This window comes from Salvelinus sp. IW2-2015, linkage group LG8 (genome assembly GCF_002910315.2).
Source record: "Salvelinus sp. IW2-2015 linkage group LG8, ASM291031v2, whole genome shotgun sequence".
NCBI classification, from domain to species: domain Eukaryota; kingdom Metazoa; phylum Chordata; class Actinopteri; order Salmoniformes; family Salmonidae; genus Salvelinus; species Salvelinus sp. IW2-2015.
Genome location: NC_036848.1, coordinates 5,227,084 through 5,247,622, shown reverse-complemented (window position 1 = coordinate 5,247,622; position 20,539 = coordinate 5,227,084). Strand labels below are relative to the sequence as shown.

At 43.2% G+C, this 20,539-nt stretch overlaps 1 protein-coding gene across 3 annotated transcripts; it reads right to left on the bottom strand.

The window, feature by feature from the left end:
* Positions 1 to 270: 270 nt before the first annotated feature.
* immt (inner membrane protein, mitochondrial (mitofilin)) lies at positions 271 to 20,145 on the bottom strand. 3 transcript variants are annotated; one of them, XM_023992230.2, is made up of 14 exons: positions 19,778 to 20,145; positions 18,834 to 18,907; positions 18,379 to 18,565; positions 18,051 to 18,195; positions 16,881 to 17,003; positions 14,648 to 14,761; positions 14,238 to 14,371; positions 11,922 to 12,025; positions 3,568 to 3,703; positions 2,497 to 2,626; positions 1,972 to 2,195; positions 1,645 to 1,776; positions 1,264 to 1,393; positions 271 to 1,165 (listed from the first exon to the last, which is right to left on the bottom strand). In XM_023992230.2, the coding sequence occupies exons 1-14, from the start codon at positions 19,817 to 19,819 to the stop codon at positions 558 to 560; spliced, it is 2,283 nt and encodes a 760-aa protein (XP_023847998.1). In that variant the 5' UTR covers positions 19,820 to 20,145; the 3' UTR covers positions 271 to 557. The 3 variants fall into 3 exon arrangements, with proteins under 3 accessions (XP_023847998.1, XP_023847999.1, XP_023848000.1); XM_023992231.2 differs by having other exon boundaries at positions 1,972 to 2,192; XM_023992232.2 differs by lacking the exon at positions 16,881 to 17,003.
* Between the last annotated feature and the right edge of the window lie 394 nt (positions 20,146 to 20,539).

Below are 20,539 nucleotides of genomic sequence, written 5' to 3'. Positions count from 1 at the left end.
GCATGACAATTGATTCTGCACAAAACATGATCAAATTGAACAAAGTGAGAAACACATTGTGATCTGAAACAGTGAACAAGGCTAGTGAGAGACAAGTTACAGGACCAAGGGTCCAGCTATCTAAACCAGTGGTTCCCAACTCCAGTCCCCTCAACAGCACACATTTTGTTGTAGCCCCAGACAAACTCACCTGATTCAACTTGTTAAGCTTTCAGGTGAGTGTCTGGGGTTACAACAAACGTGTGCTGTTGGGGTACTGGAGTTGGGAACCACTGATGTAAACAGCACACCCAGTGAGGGATCTCATTCATTACACCTGCTGAGGACACCATAGGTACATCAAACGCATTAGTACTACTCAGTAAGTCATTTTCTTGTAGATGCTTGGGAAGGTTCTAAAGAGGGCATGTTTTAATACATTTCTGGGATACGCCCCTCAGTGGTATAGTGGTGCTTCAAACAGACTTCCTCTATTCATAAATTAATTCCTCATGGAGAGGGCAGAGCTTGCTGTTGATGCAGATGGGGACACTCCCATGTCATGGACCTGGACTGATCTAAGGCGCCATGGTGGTGCCCAACCCCACTGCATTGGCATATGCAGACAGGAGGCTGACCACCTGTTTCGTTTCTAGTGTGAGCCGGGCCTCTTTGAGCCAGTCCTGAGCCACCCTGCGCGACTCGCCCTTCAGCTGGTTGACAAGCTTGGCGGCCAACTCCAGGTCTCCATGCTCCAGGCTGTAGGCAGCGTAGGAGAGCAGCTTGAACGTGTCGAGATCTTCGGCCGACAGCTTGGCGGGGGGGGCCTCCTGTGCCTTCTCAAAGAGCAGCGTGGCCTGCAGGTAGGATAGGAAGTACTGGTAGAGGCTGTTGCGGGTCTCGTCAATCAGGGCCACGCGGCGGGCCAGCTGGCGGATGGCGTAGAAGCGGGCGCGGAGAGAGGCCTCGCTGTAGACGCCGCGGCTGAGTGACTCGGAGGGCAAGGCAGTGGCCAGGGCCTGGGCAAACTCATCCTCAGCACAGCTCTCCTTGATGGCCTGCACGGCACCCTCTAGGGGCTCGGTGGGGTCATTTAGGGCAGCAGTCTTCAGAGTGTAGTTCAGAGCCTCCACTGAGAGCCACAGCTGATGGGCCTTACGGGCCTCCTCCTCTGCTATAACATGACCTGTAGGGTAACATGACTACACTTTAGTATCTCATACAGAACCCACCACAACAGGTTACAAGTACAGAACCCACCACAGCAGCGTGTGTCTCACTCACTGTCAATGGCCTCCTCCATGCCCTTGAGCCTGGCGTAAGCTGCATTCATGTCCAGGGTGAAGCTGTCCAGTTGGTCCTGTGTCAGACGACGGTACTCTGTCTCCTTCTCCATCAACGAGCTGTTCAGGATCTGGAGACGATTAAAATCATGTTAATTCAGTTTCCATTAAATAGGATTTTAGGGGTTCTTAATGTCTGCATTGCTAAATATTAACAGGAAGTAGTTCAGCTGTAGCAGTGACAAGCACTCAAAACACTGAATAAACAATTGGCTTGTTGGATGGCTAAACTTATCTCCTGGATTTCAATATGAAGGATGTTTGATAGGCTGTGGTTATGTATGCGTCACAGTAGATGGATGTTTAATATGGATATACTTGCCTCCTCTGCCTCGGAGCGCAGTTCCTGCTCCTGTACCTTGAGGACGTCACGCAGGTGGTCTGTGTGTGCTGCAGCCTGCCTACGCAGCTGGGTTCGCATCTCTGCCTCCATCACCTCCCGAGTCTCCTCTACCTAGTGATGGACACAGATGGGTCTCATTCTACTCATGTGTCCAACAGAGCAAACATTTAGCTTGATTGCTACAACCTACTGTGCGAGGAAAGGAAAAGTCCATCCATCAAAACAGATTAATGCTGCCCTATAACGAGGTAAAGACCTTAGGATCATTTGGTTAATAGTTAGACAAATAAAGGCCCTTTAGCTCACCTTCTTCTCCTGCTCCAGACGCATCTGTTCTCGGTTGTGTTCCAGGGCGGTGGAGACAGCCACCTCCAGGGCCTTCTTGTCCTCCAGCTTCTGCTGCTCTAGGGCAGAGTCGATGTGGATCTGCTCCCTCACCCTCTGTTCAGCCAGCTCTCGGTTCAGCTGGTCGATGCGTCGGTGGGCATGGGCAATCAGGGAGTTGAGGTCATCTTGAGTCAGCTTCCCTGCTGGGAGACGGCCGAGGCCAGTCCGTGAATTTAAGAGCAGATTTATCCTGTGCCTCCCCCCTCATGGTTATAGCCTAAACCAGTTATCTTTCCTTGCATCCTCTCTTCTCAAAACTCATTGGGGGGGGCTTGGACCTTCTGCAATACGGTTGGACAAGGAGGCGAAGAATCGCAGAAAGACTAACTGAACCTAAGCATGTCATTGGTGCTGTGCACAGTTTTTCAAAGGTTTACAGCAAAGTCGAACTGTTAAAATGTGGGTGGGTAATGGGAGTAAGATGTAGGGGTGAAGCTGACTTACTGAGTCCCTTCCAGTTGGCCTGGATCTCTGGAGTGATGCTGTTCAGCTCCTTCTGGAACTGGGCCTTGGCCTCGTTCACCAGCTCGCTGTACTGGGACACAATCTTAGCCTCGGACTGGGCTGTCTGGACCTGCAGTAACGACGCATCAGGATAGGTTAAACACAAACATCTAACCAGAAAGACAAGTATGCAGAGTATGACGTAAGAGATAGACAGTATTTATCATTCCATGTATGTGTCCAAAATAACACCCGAGTGGTGCACTAATATATATACACACAAACATGCACACAGGAAAAAAAAGATAAAATGCAACAATTTCAAAGATTTTACTGAGTTACAGCTCATAGAAGGCCCCTGGAGAGCCAGGCCCAGCCACTGGAGAGCCAGGCCCAGCCACTGGGGAGCCAGGCCCAGCCAATCAGAATGAGTTTTTCCCCACAAAAGGGCTTTACTAGAGAGAGAAATACTCCTTAGTAGCCCCCCCTCACCAGACGATCCCACAGGTGAACAAGCCAGATGTGGCGGTCCTGGGCTGGCGTGGTTACACGCGGTCTGTAGTTGTGAGGCCGGTTGGACGTACTGCCAAATTCTATAAAAACGACATTGGGTGGTGGCTTATGGTAGAGAAAGTAACATTCAATTCGCTGGCAACAGCTCTGGTGAACATTCCTGCAGTCAGCATGTAAATTGCACGCTCCCTCAAAACTTGAGACATCTGCGGCATTGTGTTGTGTGATAAAACTGCACATAGAGGGGCCTTGTCTCCAGCACAAGGTGCACCTGTGTAATGATCATGCTGTTTAATCAGCTTCTTGATATGCCACACCTGTCAGGTGCATGGATTATCTTGGCAAAGGAGAAATGCCCACTAACAGGGATGTAAACTAATTTGTACACAAAATATGAGAAATAAGCTTTTTGTGGTCATGGAACATTTCGGGGATCTTTGATTGAATCTCATGAAAAATGGGACCAACACTTCCATGTTGCGTTTATACTTTCTTCAGTATATGAAATAGGTTGGGATGCAACCCATGTGTTAACAGTATAAAACAGTGCCAGTTTACCCTGGTCACCACGCTGTCCAGATCTACCACCATGCTGTGAAGGTTCTCCTCTGCAGCAAGGATAGATGGCCGGGCTGCAGCAATCTTTAAATGCTTGGCTTCATTGATCACTCCTCTCAGCTTGTCCAGCTCAGCCCTAAACACCAGAGATACAGAATTAATCCGTTGCACAAAGCCAAACATAGCAAGCACAGAGTCATTGATGCTTTAAAAGTTAGTTCTGTTGTATAATATATACACAGTACTGTGCAAAAGTTTAAGGCAGGTGTGAAAAAAATGCTGTAAAGTAAGAATGCTTTCAAAAATAAACATGTTAATAGATTAGATGTATCAATTAACAAAATGCAAAGTGAGTTAACAAGAAAAATCAACATCAAATCAATATTTGGTGTGACCCCCACTTTGCCTTCAAAACAGCATAAATTATTCTAGGAACACTTGCACAGTTTCTGAAGGAACTCAGCAGGTAGGTTGGCCCAAACATCTTTGAGTACTAACCACAGTTCTTCTGTGGATTTAGGCAGCCTCAGGTGCTTCTCTCTCTCTCTTCTTCTAATCCCAGACAGACTCGGTGTTGAGACCAGGGCTCTGTGGGGTCCATACCACCACTTCCAGGACTCCTTGTTCTTCTTTACGCTGAAGATAGTTCTTAATGACATTCGCTGTATGTTTGGGGTTGTTGTCATGCTGCAGAATACATTTGGGGCAAATCAGATGCCTCCCTGATGGTATTGCATGATGGATAAGTATCTGCTTGTACTTCTCAGCATTGAGGAGACCCATTAATTCTGACCAAATCTTCAGCTCCATTTTCAGAAATGCAGCACCAAACTTGCAAGGAACCTCCCCCATGCTTCACTGTTGACGGCAGACACTCATACGTGTACCGCTCTCCAGCCCGTCGGCAAACAAACTGCCTTCTGCTACAGCCAAATATTTGACTCATCAGTCCAGAGCACCTGCTGCCATTTTTCTGCACCCCAGTTCCTGTGTTTTGTGCATAGTTGAGTCGCTTGGCCTTGTTACCATGTCGGAGGTATGGCTTTTTGTCTTCCATGAAGGCCACCTCTGACCAGACTTCTCCGGACAGTAGATGGGTGTACCAGGGTCCCACTGTTTTCTGCCAATTCTGAGCTGATGGCACTGCTGGACATCTTCCGTTTGTGAAGGGAAGTAAGCATGATGTTTCATCTGCTGCAGTAAGTTTCCTTGACCAACCACTGCGTCTACAGTCCTCAACATTGCCTGTTTCTTTGTGCTTCTTCAAAAGAGTTTAGACAGCACAGGAAACCCCTGTCTGCCTTGAAATTTCTACCTAGGAGAGACCTTGCTGATGCAGTATAATTAACTTGTGTCTTGTTGCTGTGCACAGTCTTGCCGTGGTGTATGACTTTTGAGAGTAAACTGTCTTCAGCAACCTCACCTTGTTAGCCGAGTTTGTCAGTTCCTCGCCCAGTTTTATTCCTCCTACACAGCAGTTTCTGTTTCAGTTAATGATTGCATTGATGATCATTAGCACCTGTTTGGTATAATTGTTTAATCATACACCTGACTATATGCCTACAACATCCCTGACTTTGTGCAAGTGTGCCTACAAGAATTGGATGCTGTTTTGAAGGCAAAGGGTGGTCACACCAAATATGGATTTGATTTTTCTGTTCACTCGCTTTGCATTTCAAATACAGTGCAGTAATATCTAACAATTCCCCAACAACTACCTAATACACACAAATCTAAAGGGGTGAATGACAATATCTACATATAAGTATATGGATGAGTGATGGCCGAGCGACATAGGCAAGATGCAGTAGATGGTATAAAATACAACTCATATCACGTGTATATACTGTAAGATATGTAAAATATTGAAGTTTAATTATTTAAAGTGGCAATGTTTAAAGTGACCCATTTATTAAAGTGGCCAGTGATATGAGTCTCAATGTAGGCAGCAGCCTCTGAGTTAGTGATTCCTGTTTAGCAGTCTGATGGCATTGAGATTGAAAAACCGCTTCTGTCTCTTGGTCCCAGCTTTGATGCACCTGTACTGACCTCGCCTGCTGGACGATATCTGTGTGAACTGGCAGTGGCTCGGGTGGTTGTTGTCCTTGCTCTTTTTGGCCTTCCTGTGACATCGGGTGCTGTAGGTGTCATGGAGGGCAGGTAGTTTGCCCCCGGTGATGCGTTGTGCAGACCGCACCACCCTGTGGAGAGCCTTGAGGTTTAGGGCGGTGCAGTTGCCGTACCAGGCGGTAATACAGCCCAACAAGATTCTCTCGATTGTGCATCTGTAAAAGTTTGTGAGTGTTTCAGGTGACAAGCCTAATTTCTTTAGCCTCCTGAGGTTGGCCTTTACCACGCTGTCTGTGTGGGTGGACCATTTCAGATTGTCAGTGATGTGAATGCAGAGGAACTTGAAACTTTCTCCACTGCTGTCCCTTCGGTGTTGATAGGGGGGTGCTCCCTCTGCTGTTTCCTGAACCCACGATCATCTTCTTTGTTGACGTTGAGTGAGAGGTTGTTTTCCTGACACCATACACCGAGTGCCCRCACCTCCATGTAGACTGTCTCTTCGTAGTTGGTAATCAAGCCCACTACTGTTGTGTCGTCTGCAAACTTGATGATTGAGTTGGAGGCGTGCATGGCCACACAGTCGTGGGTGAAAAGGGAGTACAGGAGGGGGCTGAGCATACACCCTTGTGGGGCCCCAGTGTTGAGGGTCAGCAAAGTGGAGGTGTTGTTTCCTACCGTCACCACTGGGGGCGGCCCGTCAGATAGACCAGGATCCAGTTGCACTGAGCGGGGTTGAGACCCAGGGCCTCCAGCTTGATGATGAGCTTGGAGGGTACTATAGTGTTGAATGCTGAGCTGTAGTCAATGAACAGCATTCTTACATAGGTATTCCTTTTGTCCAGATGGGATAGGGCAGTGTGATGGCAATTGCATCGTCTGTGGACCTGTTGAGGCGGTATGCAAACCGAAGTGGATCTTGGGTGGCCGGTAAGGTGGAGGATATGATCCTTGACTAGTCTCTCAAAGCACTTCATGATGACAGAAGTGAGTGCTACAGGGCAGTAGTCATTTAGTTCAGTTAACTTCACCCTCTTGGGTACAGGAACAATGGTAGCCATCTTGAAGCATGTGGGAACAGGGAGCGATTGAATATGTCCGTAAACACACCAGCCAGCTAGTCTGCGCATGCTCTGAGAACGCGGCTAGGGATGCCGTCTGGGCCAGCAGCCCTGTGAGGGTTAATTTTACTCACGTCGGTCACGGAGAAGGAGATGGGGGTGGTGCAGTCCTTGTTAGCGGACCACGACAGTGGTACTGTATTATCCTCAAAGTGGGCAAAGAAGGTGTTTAGTTTGTCTGGAAGCGTGACGATTTCTGGTTAGGGTAGGTTTTAATAGTCAGTGTAGGTACATCATCTCCAATGCATTTCTTTATAATCTCATTCACCGAGTCAGCGTATAGGTCGATGTTGTTCTCTGAGGCTGACCGGAACATATTCCATTCCGCGTGGTCACAACAATCTTGAAGTATGGATTCCGATTGGTCAGACAGCGTAGAATGGTTCTAGTCACGGGTACATCCTGTTTGAGTTTCTGCCTAAAAGACGGTAGGAGCAAGATAGAGTCGTGGTCGGATATGCCGAAGGGAGGGCCTTGTATGCATCGCGGAAGCTTGAGTAGCAGTGATCGAGTGTATTACCCCTGCGCGTAGTGCAATCAATATGCTGATAGAATTTAGGTAGCCTTGTTCTCAAATTTGCTTTGTTAAAATCCCCAGCTACAATAAATGCAGCCTCAGGATATATGGTTTCCAGTTTACATAGAGTCAAGTGAAGTTCCTTGAGGGCCGTCTTGGTATCTGCTTGAGGGGGGATGTACACAGCTGTGACTAACTAACAAGAATTCTTGGTTGGTAAAATGGCCAGGATTTGATTGTAAGGAATTCTAGGTCGGGTGAGAAGGACTTGAGTTCCGGTATATTATGATTACACCATTAATCATGAAGCATACACCCCCGCCCTTCCTCCTCCCAGAGAGGTGTTTATCTCTGTCGGCGCGATACATGGCGAAGCCCGGTGGCTGAACCGATTCTGACAACATATCCCAAGAGCCATGTTTCCGTGAAACAGAGAATGTTACAATCTCTGATGTCTCTCTGGAAGGCAACCCTTGCTCTAATTTAATCTACCTTGTTGTCAAGAGACTGGACATTGGCGAGGAGTACACTCGGGAGCGGTGGGCGATGTGCACGTCTACGGCGCCTGACCAGGAGACCACTCCGTCTGCGGCGCCGTTGTTTTGTTTTGGCTTCTGGAATTAGATCCATTGTCGTGGGTGGTGGTCCAAACAGAGGATCCGCTTCGGGAAAGTTGTATTCCTGGTCATAATGTTGGTAAGTTGACGTTGCTCTTATATCCAATAGTTCTTCCCGGCTACATGTAATATGATTTACTGGGGTAACAATGTAAGAATACATTATTTTATTTTTTTAATTTTATGCATAGCTTCCTAAGAACTCGAAGCGACCATCTCTGTCGGCGCCATCTTCCATTAGTTAATTCATAAATATAATCTATTAATTAACATGTCTATTTTTGAAAGCATTCTTACTTTACAGCATTTTTTCACACTTGCCTAAAACTTTTGCACAGTACTGTGTGTATGATATTTAACAAAACATCCACATACAGGCACATCCCCAACATCACCCATGCCCAGACCCTACCTGCTCACACCCCCAATCTACAGCATCACTCTCCTCCACATGGCCTCAAACTGCACCATTTTGTTTCTCTCCGTCACCCACGTACTTTCAACATTTAGATAAAGCATTTGAGCTTTCCATAGTGTTAATGGAGGATTGGTTAATTTCCAGCTTAAGTATACGTTTTTTCAAGATGAACGACGAGAAAAGTATTGTCCATCACACTGCACCCTCATATGCCATGAGCCCTCTTTGACACTGCTGCTACTCTATATAATCTATGCATAGTCACTAACTCTACCTACATGTACATATTAACTACACTAACCGGTACCCCTGCACAGACTCCATACTGGCACCCCTTGTGTTTAGCCTTGCTTGTTATGTTACTGCTGCTGTTAAATATTTGTTACTTTTATTCTCTACTTAATAAGTTCAGGGAAAAAAAGTGTTAAAGCATTGTTGGTTAGGGGTTTGTAAGTAAGCATTACACTGTAAGGTCTACATCTGTTGTATTCGGCACATGTGACAAATACAATTTGATATATGCAGACAGACGGATTAAAAGTACATTTACATTGCAATACTTCTGACAGTCAACTTTCTAACTCTGCCCATAACTTAAGGACTTTATAGCATTCCCAGAAGGCATGGATTACTGAGTCATTGTTAGTTTTACACTTAAGATAAGACTGCTGTAGAATGTGAATGGTCTTGTGTAATAAATACATTTGTTTATACTGGATTAAGCTTACATTAACTAATTGATAGCTTGAACATTCCCTCAATCTTGTGCCAACAGTTATTTTTAAGTTGGTTCTAAGAGAATGTCAGTTGGATAGGCTCTCTGCAAGGTTTTGTATATCTTACCTATCATATGAATATCCCTTTCTTACTCAAATTGGGTTCCCTCAAGATTGCTCTGATATCCAAAATATTTCAAAACAATTTCTTGAAAATATCTACATTTGGTCAGTCTAAAATTGCTTTTTAAAATTGTATCATGGCAACAAATGCATTTCCTATTAACAAGTAATTTATTGTTACTATGCCTTTAGGTTTCCCCATGTACCAGTTTATCTGTGAATTCTGAAAAGCTATCCAAGGATTGTTCCATAGGATTGTGTTTTTAGGGAGTGATAGTTCTTGTAGAATACAATTAATTTTCTTAAATATTGTTTAGTGTCCTTAACTATGAAGTTAATGTTCTTAGATTTATCCTTTGAATATAGACAAGTAAAAAAATTCTGGGTATGAGCATGCGCATCTTCAATATGTACCCATTGTTGATCTTGAGTGCATTGAACTGTCGCAAGTAAAAGCCTTGGGTGGCAAGTTGATACAATTCCTAGTCTGGAGGTTAAAACCACCCTCTGACTTAGGAAGATATAAAATAAAAAAGGTACGTTTTACGAGTTTTATTTGCCCATATAAAAAGTATGTTATGACCGAGTATACTTTTTTTAAAGAAAGTCTTTGGTTGGGTAATTGGTATTACAGAGAATAAACATTTAAACATTTGGGGAGCCATGCCTTTATGTAGAGGTTTAGTCTATTTTTCCATTTAATTAGATCTGCTTTCATATTGTTGAGTAACGGGATAACATCTTTATATATTTGTTGTCACTTATTAAGCATCATAAGGGTGAGTTGCACCAACATGGATTAACTCTTAAACTGGGTTAAATCAAGGTTTATCTATTAATCTTGTTGCACCAATTTCTAAACCTAGTTTTAAATTAATCCTAGTTAGATTAGAGGAAGGATTTCATTTAAATTAAGTTTTCACTTTAATTTTAAGCCTGTTGCTCAATGAATAAAAAAAAAAATATAAACTTAGATTGGAGATTAATTCTAAACTGCCATTTGAAGTGGTTTAACTGATAAAATGACAGCATATCTACAGTGGAGAGTCCAAAACGAGTTCCTCAGAATGGAGACAGGTTGAATCCTGTTGAGTTATATGATAATTAACTCACTATTAGTAGGCTATTTACATGCCCATTTTGTGCAACAATTGAATTGAAGTTTATATGCCCAGCCTTGGTACGAATGATGATGTTAAGCAACATGCTGTAACGGGCCTGATAACGGTAACATTGTAGTGAAGTAGCATTAACGTTGTTTATACGTGTGTTATAGGCATTGATATTTACCAGTTATTTATGCTTACCAAATTTTGGTGGGCCAAGTTCTCCGTCATCATAGGGGTTATGGAGCGGGGCAAACTGCTGGGGAATCTCGCATGTCTTCTGGGCGATAGGATCACTGCCCTTGGACGGAGGCCCCCCTCCAGCTCCGGTCTGAAATAGCCCCCGCCTCTCCTTTGCCACACCCTTTTTAGTTTTACATTTTTCCAGCACGCTTTCATCCGATTTGTGTCCTCTTTAAATCGGTGTCGATCCATTACATTTGTTGCATAAAATGGACCAGGTGTCTTCCTTCTTCTTGACAGTCGTGTGGTCTGTCTTTTTATCCTCCAGTACGTTACTGAATTACTCCATCAGCTCCGACAATAGTTTTTCATTAGCGGAGAATCTTTTACCTTTGACATGCCATGATCAGGTGGCTAGCGGACAAATAATTGCTAAATATCATTAAATAAATGACAAATAATATTGTACGCTAGCTAGCTTGGTTTATAAACTAGCTAGCTACAATAGCTAACAAATGTATTTTCTGTCTAGTACTGGCAAATCAGTTTTTATTTCAAATCAGCCAACTCATGAGAACCTTTCAGATGGAGTTGCAGGAGTTCTAACGTTACATTGTTACTATTTTAATCAAGAAACAGCAACTTTGTGGCCTCATTTGTCAAGTAGGCTAGCTACTTTGTTTCAGCTCACGAAATACCTCATTTTGGTGTAACAAGTCACTAATCAGTCTAAAACCGTTAATCATAATGTTTAATCTGGATAAGTAAATCTAAGTGGTGCAACACATCTGATTAATAAACCTAGATTTACAAAACCTAGATTAATTTAAACCATGCTGGTGCAACCCACCGTTAGTATCTTAGATTTTTTTGTGGTCCACTGTAGATCATGAGTTATTCTTTTTCTTATAGCCATCATTTCATTTTTTCCACGTGCATGTTATATCCTGAGATTTTAGGTTATCCTGAAAATATTTTTAGGGGGCATTGAGTTTTCAATATTGGTCAGGTACAGGAGGAGAACTGCAAATAAATTTAGTTTATATTCATGTTTACCAATACCTCTTACGTTTGGTCCTGTAAAATAATTTATGCAAGCGGTTCAATTGCCAGTGCAAACAAGAAGGGGGAGAGGGGACATTCTTGTCCCCATTCCTAAAACAATTTAATCAGAAAATGCATCATGTGTGTATATTTTTGCTTTAGGACAGTTATATTTTTTTATACAATTCATTTCAGCTGGAAAGTTGAAAGCTTCCAAAGTTTTGAATAGGAAATGCCATTAAAGCCGGTTGAAAGCCTTTTCGGCATCAACAACAATTATTGAGATATACATCTCTTTTTCTTTTTTACTAGAAGTTCATTTTAGTGAGCATAAAATAGTAAATACACCACCAAATGTATTATCAAATCGGCCGAAACAAAATAAAGTAGTGTATACTGGTGACCACAACATAACGTTAATAAATTATCAAGCGGCTCTTACTTGGCCTTGAGGACGGCTGCTCCAGCCTCGTCTACTGATCGGCTGCGTTCACTCAGTGCATCTTCCAGGACTCTCCACTGGGTAGACTTCTTATCAGGGGGTGCCTAAAAAACAAATTCACATCATGAATGATTCACAATAGAAATTTGTTTGGATTAGGGCTGGGCAATATATTTAATTATTAAAATCACATTTATGCACATTATCCATATCAGCAATATTATATGGAAATAGCCATATTGCAAGAGACTGCAATACTCACTCTGCATGCACACACACACTACATATCTTTCCAAACATGATGCAGAGCGTAAAGAAAATGCTGCTGCTTTCCAATAAACATACGTGTTCTGTATGATAACATTTGTTCTTAGGGATAGCCCCATTCTTTTCAATTTTCACCTAAAATGACATACCCAAATCTAACTGCCTGTAGCTCAGTCCCTTGATGCAAGGATATGCATATTCTTGGTACCATTTGAAAGAAAACACTGTATGTGGAAATGTGATTGTAGGAGAATATAACATAATAGATCTGGTAGAAGAAAAACTTTTATTTTTATTTTTCTACCACCATCTTTGAAATGCAACAGAAAGGTCCCAAATCTAGCCATCACTGCTTCTAATTCTGATGGTGTCCACAAGATGGCAGCAGTGTATGTGCAAAATTTCAGACGGATAACTTGAAGTATGTGCAACTTACATGACATTTAGTGTGAAGTCACCCAGGTACATTTGGGAAAATCGTGAAGGAGACATTTACATTACATTTTTCTGCAAGAATATCGTCAAATATGTATACTTGGACTTTGATTCAGCTTTTCCAGTATTAGCCATATTATAAGTTCAACATTTGCAAAACACCCAGTTTTCATAACTCTCCATATTCTTATAATTCTTGTCCAAAAGGAAAAGGCATACTGTCGCACAAGGTTAGCAGCTACATTTTGCCACAGATACAGGGTTTCTGGATACTCCCGTAAAGCCCAACTCATTGGCTATCTAGTTAGCTTAGTTTGAACCCGATTGGTGCTTATCTGACAAAGTTACAGTCGATCAAGTGGAGACAGCCCGCGTCATCGGCGTGCCATGAAAGTGTCGCTCTCTGACCAAATGTGGTGTCCTATAGGATATACTACACCCCTAATGATATAGTGAAGTCTGGTTAAGTTCTAGGATCTCTGAGGAATGCATACGAATGTGATTTGAACGGTTGAAACAACAATTAGGGTAAGATTTTCATAGATTCCTTTCTTAGAAAATGAAACGTGTGGAAATACAAAAACGATCGTGCATGCTATATGGACCTTTTTAGAATATGAAAAGGGATTGTATCTAACAAAACGACACTTCATGTTCTCTCAGACCCTTTGGATGATAAATTAGAGCAAGATTTCAGAAGTACACATTTCACCTTCAGAGGTGAATTTATCAAACCTATTGCGGTGAAAAAAAGTGTTTTGTTGTTAGTGCTCTTCAAACAATAGCGTGGCATTTTTTTATAGCCATAATAGCTACTGTAAATTGGTCAGTGCAGTTATATTAACAAGAATTTAAGCTTTCAGCCGATATAAGACACTTATATGTACCGACATTTGTTGTTTCTCTAAAATCTGTGATCTTGACACAAGGCGCTGCATGATTTACAACTGTCCCATTGACAGGACGCAGATCCCTAAGAAGATTTATTCTCTTGATCTTATTCTCTGAAAATAGGAGGTGCGAGTTGTGGTGGTCCAGATCTACTGCAGCATCTCGTTTGTGCAATGCCCCATTCTGATAGGGACTGGGGAGGCATGTTGGGATGGAAAATAACTCATCCCTGCGGCGTGCTCTCTTTGTCATGCCCAACAGCACTATATTCCAAGAGTTCACCCAAGCGTTTTGCAACATAGCAACTCATATCGCTATTGCAAAATGTGAAAAAATATAATTGCAATATGATATTTTGGCTATAGCGTGCAGCACTATTTTAATGTAATGAAAAACTGCTAGATGTGAATAGCTAGCAGAACTCCCCTTTTCACACTTGAGAATATGTCCACCCCCCCCTCACCTCAGCCCCCTCCCTGGCCTCCGATGCCTAACAATACAAACATCTACAAAAGGATTTAATTAGGAAATCACAATAGTATGGGTTACACTTTTTCAGAATGTGTACCCGTGTCCCTTCCTCTCCTCAGACGCTGAGGCCTTCTTCAGTTTGAGGGTCACAAAAGAAACATTCACAACAGAACGTGGATGTAATATGAGGCTAAAGACATTTGAAAAATCTCTCCAGTTTGGGTTGTTTTTGAAGATATGTCCCTTCCTCACCTCAGCCTCCATGGCCTCCCTCAGTTGGCGGGTGTGCTGGGCAATGGCCTGCAGAGCTGCCTCCTGAGCACCGATGGCCTGTAGGGTCACCTTGGCTGTGCTGCCCAGAGCATCTTCCAGATTGGATGACAGAGCTGCAACAGTACACACACAGCCTGGTTACCTTGTTAGTCAATCATGATGCCATCTAAGCAATCCCCATGTCAAACCTGCACTCCATAATGTAACAAGACCATGCATCAATGGCAATCTGCTGAAAAAAACCATGCGTCCACTGTACTCATTGACTCATGTATTGCATTTGTCTTCATTGTATATAATGCTTTAAGCCAGAGTAAATGTATGTTGTTACAGTGTAACAGGCTCCATAACTAATAGCAAAAGGTGACAGGGAAAGATGAGACACCTACATGTCAGGAGGTCCTGCTCAGCCTTATCCTGCTCAGCAAGACGGGCAGCCACTTCACCCTCAGGACGCTCCTTCACTGCAGGCTCATGTTCACACTCAGTACATTTTGCTGTCGCTAGGGGGATACAGAACACACTCAGTACATTTTGCTGTCGCTAGGGGGATACAGAACACACTCAGTACATTTTGCTGTCGCTAGGGGGATACAGAACACACTCAGTACATTTTGCTCTGCAGACAAAATCATGGCCACAAAAACACATGCCCTACATTCCATTCACACATACATGTAGCGCTTACCTGCTACTACAGATTACACTGTACAGTTGTGGCCAAAAGTTGAGAATGACACAAATATAAATTTTCCCAAAGTCTGCTGCCTCAGTTTGTATGATGGCAATTTGCATATACTCCAGAATGTTATGAAGAGTGATCAGATGAATTGCAATTAATTGCAAAGTCCCTCTTTGCCATGCAAATGAACTGAATCCCCCAAAAACATTTCCACTGCATTTCAGCCCTGCCACAAAAGGACCAGCTGACATCATGTCAGTGATTCTCTAGTTAACACAGGTGTGAGTGTTGACGAGGACAAGGCTGGAGATCACTCTGTCATGCTGATTGAGTTCAAATAATAGACTGGAAGCTTCAAAAGGAGGGTGGTGCTTGGAATCATTGTTCTTTCTCTGTCATCCATGGTTACCTGCAAGGAAACACGTGCCGTCATCATTGCTTTGCACAAAAAGTGCTTCACAGGCAAGGATATTGCTGCCAGTAAGATTGCACCTAAATCAACCATTTATCGGATCATCAAGAACTTCAAGGAGAGCGGTTCAATTGTTGTGAAGAAGGCTTCAGGGAGCACAAGAAAGTCCAGCAAGCGCCAGGACCGTCTCCTAAAGTTGATTCAGCTGCGGGATCGTGGCACCACCAGTACAGAGCTTGCTCAGGAATGGCAGCAGGCAGGTGTGAGTGCATCTGCACGCACAGCGAGCCGAAGACTTTTGGAGGATGGCCTGGTGTCAAGAAGGGCAGCAAAGAAGCCACTTCTCTCCAGGAAAAACATCAGGGACAGACTGATATTCTGCAAAAGGTACAGGGATTGGACTGCTGAGGACTGGGGTAAAGTCATTTTCTCTGATGAATCCCCTTTCCGATTGTTTGGGGCATCCGGAAAAAAAGCTTATCCGGAGAAGACAAGGTGAGCGCTACCATCAGTCCTGTGTCATGCCAACAGTAAAGCATCCTGAGAGCATTCATATGTGGGGTTGCTTCTCAGCCAAGGGAATGGGCTCACTCACAATTTTGCCTAAGAACACAGCCACGAATAAAGAATGGTACCAACACATCCTCCGAGAGCAACTTCTCCCAACCATCCAGGAACAGTTTGGTGACAAACAATGCCTTTTCCAGCATGATGGAGCACCTTGCTATTAGGCAAAAGTGATAACTAAGTGGCTCGGGGAACAAAACATCGATATTTTGGGTCCATGGCCAGGAAACTCCCCAGACCTTAATCCCATTGAGAACTTGATTATGCAAGAATGGGCTACCATCAGTCAGGATGTGGCCCAGAAGTTAAATGACAGCATGCCAGGGCGGATTGCAGAGGTTCTTGAAAAAGAAGGGTCAACACTGCAAATATTGACTTTTTGCATCAACTTCATGTAATTGTCAATAAAAGCCTTTGACACTTATGAAATGCCTTTAATTATACCTCAGTATTCAATAGTAACATCTGACAAAAATATCTAAAGACACTGAGGCAGCAGACGTTGTGAAAATTAATATTTGTGTAATTCTCTAAACTTTTGGACACGACTGTAGTATGGCATGAACAGGTATAGTAAAATACCCACTAACATGAACAACTCACTTATCCACAACATAGAACCTCTAAATACAAAAAAATTGCAGAGTAACACAGATACATATCATATGCATTACAAGCTAGTGCAATCCAGGATTAAGGGTTTTGTGAGGGGTAGTGATTAGTTTAGAGGCTGGAAGTGGACAGCATGAAGAGTCTTTATGCAGAGGTGTACAGTAAACAGAGGTGAAAGGGTGAGATGGCAAATACAATCACCAGGAGAATAATGAACAGGAAGGAAAAACAAGTATTAGAGAAGAACAGGCATAGAGCATGGAGCCATGCACCCTAGGACCCCTTATATTAGTGAAAGAGAGAGCGCCATGCACCCATGCAGGGGAGGCTGTATCCACCCGGTTCTGACCTGCCGGGACCCCCTCGAGGGCGGCTGGGGGTGGCACGGCCTCTGCCTCGTGGGTTCCAGGGGCTGGCACAGAGGGCACCTCGCCAATGGCTGAAAGGATTTGTGCCACTTGAGCAGAAGCTTCTGCAAAAACACAGTGGAGCTCAACATCAGTGGACTGACTGGTCTTCTTGGCAAGGCCGTGTTATGGTAACCAACAGGACATGTGGAACTGTCACACTCAAGAACACAGCAGCAATACTGACTCATAGCATAGCTGTAGATAAGAAGGCAAACCTCTAAAGTAACACAGGCAGATACCCATTCTCTCACTCCAGTGATTTACACTGACGGACTAGATCTGTCACCTGATCGTCAACTGGTCTTCTCAAAACCCACAGCAGACATGTGACCTGTATCACATTCCTCTACTTTAGTACGGAAGACTCATTTAGTTGAGATGAAATACTCAGTTCCTATCAACAGTCAAGTCCTTCATGTCCTTCACTGGTTTGATGGGATCCCAATTTTATCAACACCACAGACAGACTCAAGGCCCTTAAACGAAAAATGGTTAACCTAGCTAAATAACATTGTAAGTTCTGCAGAGGTATAATGACCACCTTGGTAAAGCCATCAGCTAATTAAGAAACTTGCCACATGTCAAGATATTGAACAATTAGCTAACAAAGAAAATCAAGAGTAAATTAATGAGATACCAAGGAGATACCGATTTGAGGGGAAAATTAAGATTATATATCGCATAAATAGATTTAAAGGCATAAAATATCATGCGATTATGCACTCTTCAGTGATTTAGAGGATAACTCTTTGCTAACCTGAAAAGTGTCTAATCATGCATCGACAATAGCAAGAAAACTTAACAGTTCAAGTCAATTTGTATTTGTAAGAACAATGAAGTAAACCATCCCAAGTACACAACACAATTTCAGCAGATCCTTTCAGTTCAACAACGGAGAGAAGACATGGGTTTGTTGTGAAAAATTTGATTCCAGAAGCATGCAACGTCTAATGGATGATATTCACATTAAGCACCTGATCCCTCTTAATTGAAGTCTTAAAAACAATGGCGTGCCAACGTTCTTAGTACTTGACTCACAAGATAATATTTTTTCAACACCTCAGAGAGCATGAAGTACGTCAGCTCTCTCAGGCACAGCTGTAACTCACCCTCTAGGGTCTCCTGAGGTGCTGGAGCAGGGGGTCCCTCAGCATCTGGCTGCTCTGCTTTCTTCTCAACCTCTTTGGCCTTTGGCTGCTTCGAGTCTTTCCACACTTCAGACATGGAGGAAATCTGAACAGGTTCAACCTTTCTCTTCAGGACAGTAATAGAATAATAGTGTCAGGTAAGATTGAATTGAATGTGAACATCTGTATGTGGTTCTTTTGTTAGATGAGCTAGCTTGTGTTTGACAACAGACTAAGTAAAATGTAATGACACGAATGACAAACTATGACTCCTCAAAATGTGCTCTAGAACACAGGTTATTTGACTTACTGGTTTATTTATAACAGGTGGAGGTGGTGCTGGGCCGAGAGCCAGTCCAAACACTTGATCTGAGTATGGTATGGATTTCTCAACATTGGCCCTGAATTTGGGATCCCAATTGGCATATAGAATTGTGCCACCAACTCCTCCACCTACAGTGAGGACACTGGCAGCTACAATCTTTCCTGCAGAAGACCTGCAAGTACAGTCAGAGTTAAGATATTCAAACACACAAGAAAGCAAACAAAGCAGCGGCCAATCAGAATGATTTAAGGGAATATCACATTGATAATGGCTTTAGTGCTTGTGTGCAGCTTTAGAGTAACTTACTCCTTCCTCTTTTTAATTGACTTATTTACAAGCACGGGTCAAGGACAGTAAGGTAGCTGCTCTATCAATTAACATAAACAGCTCAATGTAGCATTTGGCCACTTAAGTAACTCAGCAGGAGACAAGTCACCTACCCTGAGCCTCCTGAAGTGTAGCTACGACATTGCTGGAGGGGGTGAAGGGGGACACCATTCCCACACAGGCATTTCTATGGAAAGGAGAAGAAGATCAGCATACACACCACTATCCACAGGAGCACCACATGTCTATTATGGGACCTATACAAAATACACCAGCACTTGTTCTATTAAAATTCATTGGAATAGGATAGCTGACAAGAAAAGCTCATTAATCAGTTATTACATGTGTGCAATTCTGCAATGGAAACATTTCCACAAACAAAAGCCAATTTCTTCAGGTCATTCTATGAACTAAGAATTTGCCAAGGTCATGTCCCCTTGATATGAATGTGCATTTGTCCTTTCTTTTCACGTAGCTAGTTGAAATGAAACTGATTGTGCTAGGAATCAGTAGCAGAGACAGCATTTCCCCTACACATTAGATACATGAACGTGTGTAGCAAAACAACTAGACTACAACATTTGCGTTATCGCACATGTACACAACATTAATATAAAAATGTATCATACAACCACCGAGCCCCGCCTCCAATTCTACGGTGTGCATTGGTGCACGCTCGTGTCACTCTCCAGTCTTTGTTTTATTCGGAAGGCAGTGCAGTCAATCAATAGAAATACGCCTCTTTCCACTACGTAATTACGTGTTTGCATGAAATTACAAGATTTGCGTCAAGTTACGTTCAGTAGCCTAAGTTTAGCGCAGCTTTCTTTCAATGAAGGCATTTAACATGAAACTTTATGTTATGACATTGAATTCCCACCTTTCCGTACACTATATGTTGTGATGAGAGGTTGTAAAACATGTCTGAAGACGTAAACTGTTTATTTCTCCCAACAACAAGCACAGTGGTGTAGGCCCGGTCTCTGGGTCACTGAATGACCGCTCGGCTAGCATGCTAGCTAGCTAGATATTCCATTTAGAACACAGTGATACTTACCCGCGCTGCAGAATTTGCCCCTTTCAAGCAGACACGCAGCATTGTTGTCGGTACTCCCTTTCTTCGTTATTTATGACAAACTGTTTCAATTCAGCAAAGCATGACAAAAACTGTCAAACTCAAGCATTAAAACACACGAGATACTTCCAAACACTTTTTCACCGAGGGTGACACACAGCCGAAGGGTTGCGCATGCGCAACGGGTACGCCCATAGAGATAGATAGAAGCCAAATTTTTATATCTGTGTCATTATGGCCTACGTGACAGCATGGGCCGCAATTGCGGTTTTACAACCCATAGGAATCTCCACCCAGTTGACTACTTTGACTCCTGTAAAATGGCGGAAGCTTGTTTGGAAGCCCTCAATGGCGTTGCTCATGCTAAAATGGCCTTTTGGCCACTAGAGGCCTCTATTATTCTTCACGGGTACGCCCAACTGCGAAAATAAGCATTACGTCACGGGTTCATAGCTCTTTCGTTTATACCTTTATGAATGCCACGTGCATTCAGTTATATCAGTACACTTGTAACAGCCTACACAGTACGAAAATTATATTCGATCAAATAAGTATGTCATTCGCCACTCATATGCCTCCTTAGAACGAAATTGCTTATCTCAACAGGACATTTTGGCGGAGTAATGCTGCATTCAAGACAACTTCGAATTCGGAGAAGAAAAAAAACCTCATGACGTCAGTGATCTTCAGGTCGGTAAGTCTAGAAATATGCCAGAGTTTCGGAGCTCGTTTTTTCCGAGTTCC

Excerpts from the sequence above, each read along its gene's own strand:
- immt (XM_023992230.2), bottom strand. The coding sequence starts at position 19,819 with ATGCTGCGTGTCTGCTTGAAAGGGGCAAATTCTGCAGCGCGG. Across the intron at positions 18,196-18,378 it reads CACCTGTTATAAATAAACCA|AGAAAGGTTGAACCTGTTCA; the intron begins GTAAGTCAAATA and ends ACTGTCCTGAAG. Across the intron at positions 14,372-14,647 it reads TGAGCAGGACCTCCTGACAT|CTCTGTCATCCAATCTGGAA; the intron begins GTAGGTGTCTCA and ends GTACTGTTGCAG.